This window comes from Condylura cristata, unplaced genomic scaffold (genome assembly GCF_000260355.1).
Source record: "Condylura cristata isolate star-nosed mole 26May11 unplaced genomic scaffold, ConCri1.0 scaffold00013, whole genome shotgun sequence".
Taxonomy (NCBI): domain Eukaryota; kingdom Metazoa; phylum Chordata; class Mammalia; order Eulipotyphla; family Talpidae; genus Condylura; species Condylura cristata.
In genome coordinates, this window is record NW_004567114.1 from 5,153,406 (window position 1) to 5,164,990 (window position 11,585).

Genomic DNA, 11,585 nt, shown 5'->3' on the forward strand with positions numbered 1-11,585 from the left:
CTATTTTAAAATCAAGCCAAAGTTCTATCTCCAAAAGGATACCGTGGGATTGCCTTAATGACACTAGAGGTACAAAAAAATTGCAAATGCAAAAAACTTCCAGGTAAACTCTCATCATTTTATAAAAGTTTCACTACTTCTATCTATATTTCAGCTTCTAATTTCACTCTGCTCTTTAAAAAAAGACTAAAAATGGCATATTCTACAAAGAACAGGAAGTAGGTTCCATTAAAAAAAGTGTTATTATCACACCAACTCAGTAATCATAAACTTTAGACTTACAGAACCTTTAATTTATAAAACCTTCACATTGATCAAAATTAAGCAAAAACATCTAAACTATGACCCACCTCTATTCCATCAAAACACAGCTTGATAACAGGTACAAATGCCTCTTCAACAGCCTGTAAGAAATTTAAACAAGCTCAAGTGTTTCTGAAATACACATTTAGGCCTATACTTGCTTCAGTACAGTTAAAATCATTGATACTTGAAATTGTTTAAACATAGCTTAACATAATGCCTGACATGGACTAGGTTCTCAGCAATAACTTTAAGACACTGCGCTTTGCTTTTGACTCGTACAAATCTAGGTTCAAATTCTTGATTTCTATTGCTCAGATACATATTTGTGGCCAAATTTTACTTATTGATTTTGTTTGCTTCATTTCCTCCTCTGTACATAATTACTTTATGATCAAGGCTAATGTGTAAAGGAAGCACACGGCACACGCTCACTAGGGCCATGTGGCACTCACAAGGGCCAGTGGTTGCTGTATCATAAAATCCAGTCAACCTGTTTTTGTAACTCCTCCCCCGAACCCCATACATTTACGCACTCTTAAATCTTTCACTTCTTCCTGTAATTTCAGCTTATCATAAAATGAGGTGAAAAAGTCACTTCGATCAACATGTCTTGGTGCAACACACAAGGCATCAATATCGGCACCTAATAAAAAAAAAATTAAGTCCATCAACCACTAAAATTATCATAACAAGAAAATTATTTTGTATCTTATCGTAACAGTATTTATGTTGGAAATCTACTAGCATTATACTGGTAAACCACTAAAAATATGCCCATCCCCCTTAAAAAAATTTTAATGGTAAGTTCAGGAACACTCTAATTATAATTGATGAATTGTTAATTTTTTCTTGAAATAGTATTTAACTGCCCAAGGAGAGCTGGATGAAAAGGTGACTCACACAGGACTTTTATGGCAGAGAGAGGGAATTAAGAAAACAGTCAGTCACAATCAAGTTTATTAGTATTAAAAAAACTATTCTTATTATTTTGTGTGCGTATGTGTGTAGAACTTGGGTTTAGGCCAGAGGCAGGGGAACGGGGTGGATCAAAGACAGAATATGGAGAGGCAGATCTAGAGAAATACACTGCTGAGGGGAACAAGCAGGAGAGGTCTGCTGAGCCGTGTGTGGGCTACCTCCCTGGCGGGGGAATCAAACGCAGACCGTAGTGGTGACAGAACTGAGACTTAAACCTCCTAGACCACTGGGGGTCCCAAAATACAATTTCTCCTATACATTATATGACAAGTGCTTACAGGTCCTGAAGTAGGACCTGTAGAACAAACTTCTAAAACCAAAGGTAAGACTCTAAAGAGGAGGTTGTGGTAGAAGCAGGCCAAGTACTTAGGATATAAAGAGAACACTAAAAGAAAACAAAACAACTGAGACCACAAAAGGAAGAGATCAATGTGGAATCAAGTCAATATTATCATATTCCTTAAGGAAAAAAAAACAAAAACAAAAAAAACAGCGAGGCAATACTCGAAAGCTGTATGCTAATGTGAGCAGATTCCCGATGGGGGAGAAGGCCAGGCAGTACACAGGATGCATCAAAAGTAAACACACTACTACTCTGGGAGAGAAGGAAGGATGCCAAAACAGCACACTAACTGGCAGACGCTTTTGAAACCTACAGGCCAGTGGTTAACGGCTACAGAGGCCTTCCGACTGAACAAGGTAGTAGAATCCTAACTCTGCCAAGAGAGTACTGAGGAAAATTATTCAAGCTCTATCACCTCATTTAAGTCTCAGATGCCTATTTGTTACATAAGAGTACTGTGACGAACAAATAGTGCCCAAAAGCTTATCCTTGAAAAAAGAAATTAAAAAATAATGTTATCTACCATAATTATATATTTATTGTATATTTATTCAGAGGAAAAAATTAAGTCAGAAGAAAAAAAAACTAAGTATAAATAACAAAATACTGACAGTGATTATCAGTGTGCTGCAGATAAACTTTTTGTTTTTTAAGATTTATTTATTTATGCATACAGAACTGGGGTACAGGCCAGAGGTAGAAGGAGTGAGAGGACCACCAGAGACAGAGTGGAGAGCAGAACAGGCAGAACTGACGAACATTGCTAAGGAGAGCAGCGGGCGGGTCAGGAGAGGTCTGCCGCGCCATGTGGATCACCTCCAGCGCGGGGATCAATCTCATGCTGAAGTGGCTTTAGTTTCTTGGTGCTGCGCTTTAACCTGCTGCGCCACCAGGGAGGGCCCTGATAAACTATTTTTAACTGTTTTGTTTTTATTACAATAATAATAAACAAATGGAGAAAAAGAAAACCTAGCCTTTTTTAAGCTTATTTGTATTTTTCTTACCAAATCAATCCTCCCTTTCTTCCATGCAAACCTAAGCTTTAACATAATACAAGTAACTGAGATGAACATCATTATAATTCTTAAGAAATTAAAAAAGTATTCTTCCGAAGAAAATTAATACAGTATTTACCTTTTGTATGTACTCCTAATCTGTAAGATCCAAATGTAAAAATTTTTCCTCCAACATTTTCAATTACAGACTGTGGAAGATTCTGTCAAAAAAGAACCAGAAAGTGGTTGTCATTTTATTTGTGAAGCATAGGAGAAATGATTTCAATAACTCAATATTTAAAAATATTGAGGAAAAAAAAAGCAAGACTTCAAGGCAAACTTATATACAGGGTAAACAAACCCTTAAAACACTACAAAATACCAGGTCTTCACAGAATAATCTAATTTGAAATTCAAGCAATTTTCAACTTTTAGTGAGCGTTGTTTAATGAAGACCGAAATTGTGCTTTCTTCTACAGCACACATATTAATGAAGACCATGCCATTTTAGAATTGTGCCACATTCTGAAAACTGTTAAGAGAACTACTGTAAAAGACAGCATGAGCTGCGACTGGACCAACGTTAACTTCAAAAATTTTATGACAATGATACTACATAAACCACGTCAGAATATAACAAAACAACTTCTGACAGATAACAAAGCATTCACATATAGCAAATATTCCAAAGTACATTGACATATAATTTTGCCATTTAAAAAGTGACTTTCTTGAAAGGTATTATTACTGTTAACAGTTTAGTTTTTTAGATTTCCAAGCTTTAATGTGAAGATTTTGAGCAGAACTTAGTTACTAATGATTTCTTAATAAGAACAAAAACACCAGGAAGATGAAAGTAAAAAATAACCTTCCTGACTCGGGATGAGTCCAGGTCCAACAGCAAGCATTAACTAATGGCTTTGGAAGTAGAATGACTACCACCCAAAACATTCATCATTCTCATGTGTTATGTCAGTATTTCTCTCTGTATCTTCCAATTACTCAGTAAAGTGTCTACTCAGATCAGAATATGAAACAGACTGCATCTACCCAACCTGCACTCTCCAAAATGAGTAAGGTTCAGGGGCTCCCTTCTTTTTTAAGGACAGATTCACTCACACTTTTAGAAAATAAACTGTATGAGCATGACATTTTTTAAGAGTAAGCAAGGCCTTCAACTTTCTCACATGTAGATATTTTTAAATTTCACAAAGCTGCCCTGGCCATTTAAATTAAACCAGCAAAATGAGTGTAGAAATGAGCCTACAAAATAACAGGAATACCTGAAAACAATTACCTGAGGATATCCTAGTAAGACACACAAGCCTTTTGGATGAGTCCTCACTAAAAGAACTGTCCAATGCAGTACATAACAGCTACACTTCACTATTAAGCACTTATCTGTAGCAGGTATGGATGACAAATTTAATGTGTTAATTTAAAAGCTACAAGTGGGGTTCTCCCTGGTGGCACAATGGATTAACACACATTATGAAGCTCTCAGAAGCCACTGAAGCACAAGTTCGCTCCCCAGCCAGGGAACTGACTCACATGATGTGGCAGACCTCTTCTTCTGACCCACCCACTGCTCCCCTCAGCAGTGTACTTTGTTAATGCCTGTTCTGCTCCCCACTGTGTCTCTGGTGAATATTCTCACCCACCACACCTCTGGCCTGTACCCCAATTCTGTAAGCATAAATAAATAAATCTTTAATTAAAAAAAGAAAAAGCTACAAGTGACCACAAGCTACTATAGTCTGCACTGGCATATGTTTACACCGTATGTTTATAGCTTTTACAATAAATATAACAAAGAAATTAAGATTTCTTAATTTAGGCTGTGGAAAATATTTTCAATTGCAGAAGTAATTTTTTGTTACTGTGTATTTCAGGATTAAATGGCAAACAAACTAAACAACAAGAATATTAAAAAAAATTCCCAATAATAGTATCACTTAATTGTAACTATACATTATTAATTTTTTTAAAGATTATTTATTTATGCATACAGAACTCGGGTCCAGGCCAGAGGTGCAGGGGTGGTAAGAGGACTCACCAAAGACAGAGTAGGGAGTAGAACAGGCAAGATAGGAGAAGTAGGCCACGCCATGTGGGTCACCTCTAGGGGAGGGGAATGAACGCAAACTGAAGCAGCTGTGGCTGGCTTGCACTGAGTGCTGTGCTTTAACCTACTTTGCCACCAGGGAGGGCCCAAATCAATGACTTCTTAACCAGGGATGATTCTATGCCCCTAAGGGATGATACTGAAATGTTTGGAGACATTTTTGATTACCACAATTTGGAAAGAAAGGCTACAGGGCCAGTGCATCTGATAGGCAGAAGCCAGGGATGCTGTTTAACATAATGCACAGGACAGGCCTCCCCCAAAAATAGCTACCTGGCCCCAAAGATTACATAGCATGAACATCAAGTAATCCTTTATCAAATCTTAAACCTAGCAAGCTAGAAAAGAAATTCCACAAAAGGTAGATATGAAAGATCAAAACTCATGAAGTCTAACTAACCTCTTTAGTCCCATTTGCTGACCTACTATCTACACAGTAGGCTATAAAGACATGACAACTGTGAAGAGAAATAAACATTAATTTCATTAACTAAACAGTTCTTCTGCAAGAAAATCATAAGGAAGAATTGTATCAAATATTTCTAATAAAAACAACTAGAAACGAAAGTGACTGAAACAGAGCTATTAAGGAGGTAATTACTCTTCTTTCACAAATAATTTTAAGTTCTGGCCTTGTCTACTTGACTGTTTTACATCTAAGAAAAGGCTATTAAAACAAAGCTATGTTCCCTATGTATGGTTAAGAAAATACCAAGTTCAATAAAAGTAAAGGATACTTAAATTTCATTTTCTTAGTGAATACATTTTACTGTATTTGTTAAGAAAAAAGGTATATATTTTAAAAGCTAAAAAAAAAATTTAAACATCTTTTGCTCAGCTAAATCTTCCTTTTCACAGTCTCACTTTCAGCAAAAACTCAATCACAAACACTTAACAGAGCCCCCAATTTGTTATATCACCATTACAAAAGTTTTATTATTTCAGCTGCCTGAAATATATATAGATATAGTTTTAAGAAAGCAGTTATAGATTTGACTAGGATCCAAAATTTTTTAATTTACCTATCTTGTTGTCTACTATCATTAACTTTTCTGCTATCTTATGGCTTAAATATTCATTATGTACTATCCTGGAAAAATCATCACCAACTAGGGGATTTTTAAATTTGGTGAAATGAATTCCACACACAACTCTTAAGAATATATTTCCTTTATCAGAAGCTCAGCCATGGATTAATTAGCTGTATGTATAATTTTTCATAAAGAAATTTTAGGAACTCAAAGTTGATTATAAAAAGATTCAATGTGAAAGTCTAATATGTAAACACTTCAAAAATGCTCACTGTTGTAAGAGTCCTAAAACATTAACAAATTCTCAGATATTTGATATGAGTTTACATTTTTAAAGCACATTTTCATAAAAATGCCCATTTCTCCTCTGAAGTAATTGCTTAGTTCAGCTTTGGAATTTAGCAACCAAAAATATTTATGGACTCTTTGAACTCAGTTCAGTTTTTCCTGCTCTCAAAATAACTAGAAACAAAATATAAATTCTGTTACATGTACGTGATTCTGTTACAGGTACGTGAACTGTGTAAATTAAAAATGAAATCCATTCAAATGAGAACAGATAATTGCTGTGTTCAACTGGCAATTACTTTATTTACAAATAAGTCACCTTACCTTGCTTTCACTGATTTCTCGTATCCACTCTTTTACCAGGTTATTTAATTTTCCCAAAATTAAAATCCTGTTGACAGATCAAATACAATCAAGTAAATCAAGCTGTTTGTTACCATGTACCACTACAAATTAAAATGGAAGTTTCCAATAGGTGTTTTCTAAATTTTAACCAGCGCTTAAGTTATAAGAAAGAACACAGTGGTTAGAAGTATACGTGGGTACAACTACACAGGATACAGCATTTCTTTAGGTGAGCAAGGCCTTCCCATTTCTCTTGACAAGTCTGTACTACTGTCAAAGCATTAAAATTTAAAATTAAAAAACTCATAGAAAGTTCTCTAGGCACTGCTCTTGCCTAAGACAAATGGGAGAATTCTTGACTTTCTGAATGTCTCAAAAGTGTATTATACTAATTAAAAATATGATGGATTTACCTGCGCTGCAGTTCCTCTTCCTCTTCAAAAACCCCAAAGGGCTTCAGCGTCTCAATAAGTTTCTGTGTCAATATGCAGTCAGTCTCCTTGGGCGCTGCTAAGCTGATAGGAGAGGTAATGCCATAGTGCTTCTGTGGCGGTTGTGTTTGTTGTGATCCCTGCGTTGTAACTGGACTACAAATGGAATTGGATAAAATTACTACCAAAATCTAAAACAAGTCAGCATGACCAGAAAAACTGCTTTAATAAAATGTATTTCTAAGTAGTTGATTCTCTGCCCTATTCAGAAAGACTTTACTAAGAAACCTAAACCAAACCAAATGACCAAAAAGAAAACATTGTTCTACCTCTAGGGTTTTAACTGTTTTTAACTTTGCCACTACCTAAATATCTAAATAAACTGTTAAGTGAGAATATAGATAAAATATAACACTAGAGAAAAATAAATGCTAAATATAGTGAATGTCTTGAAAAGGAGTAAAAATCTATTTCATTGTTATTTCTAAAGCAATGTAAGCATACAACAAAAGCACTATTTTACCAATACCACTGGCAAATCTGAGGCTCAAGGAGTAAAACCCACAGAATAAAGGGCAAATAATATAAACATAACCAATATAATTTGGGGGGAAGGATTACTTAATTCACAGTAAGCTTAGTACAGATTTTTAGCAACAAACTGACACTTCAACAATGATGCTATAATCTATAAAGTCTTTGCATTTCAAAAGAAATTCCAAATTCGTTCAACCAGCAGGGGTTTATTTAACTGGCACAGCAAACTTTAGAAGTTTGTTCGGATATAACCATTTTGATTCAATTATTTTTTGGTGATACCAATTCTTGTCAATATTCTCCCTGTTGAAGTAATTAATTAACTTATAGGTCAATGAACAGGGACTCTAAAAATAAATAGAACAACTATTGAAAGGGCAACAAATCAAAAATCATGTAAAACCAGGTAAAGGCTAAGAAAAAGACCTGACATTTGATTTGATATTTCTCCCACATTCTGTTCTTTAGTAAATTAAGTGCCCCTTTTATAAACATACAAGCCTAGAAGTTCTAAATATATTTTTCTTTTAAAAATTACAAGTGCAATAATATACTTAATCAAAATGTAAAATCTGAAATATTGTGAAGGTAAACACTACTTTGTATGTATTATCTATCCCACTTGGGTTCTGGTTTATGCTGTCACTGCTGCATGCTGTATTAATATTTTGTCTTCTAATAGTAATACTTTAAGACTGCCAGAAAACCCATACTTCTTGTTACTTATTAGCCACTGAGCAACCATCTAGTCAGTATTTCCTAGTCTTATCATGTACTGTTTCAACTGTAATTCAGATTTCATAGTAACACTTACTAAATAAATATGAATCAAGAGTCCCCTTACAGCAGTTCACATCAGATAATTTCCTCCCATTCCTTTATTCTAGACTGCATAACTTTACAAAGCCATATTAATTCCACAGAACTGGTGGTCCAAAACAGCACCACTTTTTTTTTTAAAGCAAATTATTTTATTTTTAAAGATTTATTTTTATTTATGCATACAGAACTGGGGTACAAGCCAGAGGTGCAGAGGCGGTGAGAAGATTTACCAGCGTCAGAGTGGGGGGCAGAACAGGCAGATTAACGAAGAACACTGCTTAGGGGAGCAGCAGGCAAGACAGGAGAGAGGTCTGATGTGCCCTGAGGATTGAACTCCTGAGGCATCTGTGGCTGGCTTGCAGTGCTGCATCCAAACCCTGTTGCACCACCAAGGAGGGCCAGGACCATTTTCTAAAGACTATTACATTAACAATATTCTATTTTCCAAATTTATGTAGCATCTACTATAATTAAAATACACAATTAATAAATTCAAAATTAAACATATTTTCCTCAGCAAACACAACTATCCGGGCCCATAAAACTGACTTCAAAGTTCTCCTACAGACAACACTTTTAACAGATTCAAATGAATTTAATAAATTGCCACACTATGGCACAACTATGTTCTCTCCCAATGTTCACTGCTTCATGAGTTTCTTAAAGCCACTGTAGCCCCATGACTATCCCAGGATTATGAACAAGCACTTTTATAAATGACTTTACTACGATATTAACTGGAAGTGAAAACAACTATAAAGTTCATTCTGGTTAGATACGGTTCAAGCATCAAGCCAAGTGTTAAATTGTATTCATAATTTTGCAACTCAAGTAATAAACCACTATTGGGTTGTATTTTGTTTGTTTTTTAAAGATTATTTATATATGCAAGAACTGGTGTCTAGTCTAGACCAAAGATGCAGGGGGTGAGAGGAATCACCAGAGACAGAGTAGGGAGCAGCAGGCAAGACAGGAAAGATCTGTTGTGCCATGTGGGTCAGCCTGGTTAGCTCCCTGGCAGAGACAGAACTCATGTAGCAGTGGCTGAGATAGCTTGACAGCAGTGAGACTTGAACCCCTGTAGTACTAGGGAGGCCCTTGTTTATTTTTTGTTTTGAGCAATTATGTTTGTCATCAGTCTTTTCCTATCTAAACAGGTTAAACAAATTTATTACCAAATGAATCTACATTGAAAAAAATATGTGTATCCATTTTCTGTGGGGGGTAAGATTCCTTACTTATTCTCCTGACCGCCTCCCCACCCCCTTTCCTTCTCAAGTAATCAGGTTTTTCACTGTCACATGCCAAAAAAAGAAAAAAGGGCCTGGAAACCTCTAATACTTAAGCTATCTTAACACAGTAACAGGACACATACTCAAATTTCTAAATTCACACTAAGTTTGTTCACCCTACTTCAGAAAAGTGATGTCTGCACTGGTTCCCACATAGGCACTTTGAGAGTAAAACAAACCATACCCAAGTTGCAAGTTTTTAATTACTATATTCAAAACAGTCACATCATCTAAAATGACATTTGTCCCATATTAACTACAGAACATGTGTATATATCTTAATTCAACCACATATCTTAATTCAAATATATACACAGAACACAATTCCAGGGGAAAGGAAAAAAAAAAGTATGAAAGAAATCTAAAAATCATGACCAAATATAAAGACTCAAATACATGTTTTCGTAGTTAAAGACAGCTGCACTTCCAATAAAAACAGCTTAATCTTAGCTTAAGTGGCTGAACTAGGAATTCCAGGTTGCTAGATGCTATGGATGTTCAAACTGTCCTTAAAAACTTCAGTCATGACTGGATTAAAAAGATGTGGTACATATACACAGTGGAATATTACTCAGCAACAACAACAACAAAAAAACCCAACATGCCTTTTGCAGCAACTGGAAAAGATCATGCTTAGTGAAATAAGCCAGAAAGAAAAGGAAAAATACCAGATGGTTTCACTCATAGCAGGAATATAAAGGACCAGGGAAGAAAATAATAATGATGAAGAACAACTATATACCAAAGACATTTTACAGAGGTGGAGTGGGGAACGGGATCAAAAACAGTGGGAGGAGGGAAATGCACTGGACAATGGTGATGGCACAAGGGTGATGTGGTGATGGGAAACCCACAGGGATTACAACTGAGATGGAAAAGTGCATCTCAAAAAATTATAAAATGATGTAAAAATAAACTATTTTATATGTTTGTGTATGTGTGTATACACACACACACACACACACACATACACACACAAAGTTAATGTATAAAAGTCATGCGATAATTTGCTCTGCCCCAAACAAATTCTATCACTAAAAGTTGTGTTAACTGGGATAGGAGTGAATGAAGTTAAGATATGTCACAAATTATCTCCAGCACAGATACTACATGTATATTTATTAGCACCCATTATTCAAATTTTGAGAAAATAAAAATCTTCATCATTAAACAAAACAAAACAAAACAAAACAAAACAAAACAAAACAAAACACAATTTTAGTCATGGGCTCTCCCTTGTGGCGCAACAGGTTAAAGCACCGTTTTATGAAGCTCTCCGCAGTCACAGCAGCAAGAGTTCGATCCCGGCCAGGGAGCTGACCCACATGGCTCAGCAGACCGCTCCTGACCTGCCCAATGCTCCCCTCAGCAGTGTACTTTGCCAATCGGCCTGTTCCGCTCCCCGCTCTGGTGAATCCTCTCACCTCTGGCCTGTACCCAGTTCTGTAAGCATAAATAAATCTTAAAAAAAAAAAAAAATCAGTCACAACTGTACTTTAAACAGGAAATCAAGTACTTCCATCCAATTTTAATACTAGAAATTAAGTGATTAAACCATTTAAGACCTTTGTTACTATTGTTTCTTAACAAAAATTAAAAAAAAAATACACCCTCCAATACTGAGCAATGTGAAAGACTGTGCTTTATGTACACACTGACCAACTCTGCCTTGGAACCATACACAGTATCTTCCCATTCTTTAACACATTAGACATCTGCCCATGTCTATCACTTTCTGGAGACATTTTTGACCAGTATTTAGGGCTTTTTTTTAGATGTATCTTAAAAATAACTTGGTCGTTCTTTTGATGTGAAACAGTTTTTTAAAAAAGTCTAAATGTTCGGCCCTCCCTGGTGGTGCAGCGGGTTAAAGCACTGCACTAAGAAGCTGAAACCACTTTCGCATGAGTTTGATTCCCGCCTGCCCCATAGGTGACCACATGGTGTGGCAGACCTCTCCTGACCGGCCCGCTGCTCCCCTCAGCAGTGTACTTCGTCAATCTGCCTGTTCTGCTCCCCGCTCTGTCTCTGGTGAAGCCTCACTCCGCCCCTAGCCTCTGGCCTGTACCCAGTTCTGTAAGCATAAATAAAT

General features: G+C 36.0%; 1 protein-coding gene across 3 annotated transcripts in view; it reads right to left on the minus strand.

The window, feature by feature from the left end:
- PAPOLA (poly(A) polymerase alpha) overlaps positions 1–11,585 on the minus strand; it is a 54,910-nt gene that overhangs the window by 32,369 nt on the left and 10,956 nt on the right. For all 3 annotated transcript variants that reach the window (XM_004681584.2, XM_004681583.1, XM_012724550.1), the window contains exons 2-6: positions 6,825–6,998; positions 6,391–6,457; positions 2,762–2,843; positions 840–949; positions 351–404 (exon numbers count right to left, since the gene is read on the minus strand). In XM_004681584.2, the coding sequence (XP_004681641.1) occupies positions 351–404; positions 840–949; positions 2,762–2,843; positions 6,391–6,457; positions 6,825–6,998 (487 nt within the window). The remainder of the gene's footprint in view (positions 1–350; positions 405–839; positions 950–2,761; positions 2,844–6,390; positions 6,458–6,824; positions 6,999–11,585) is intronic.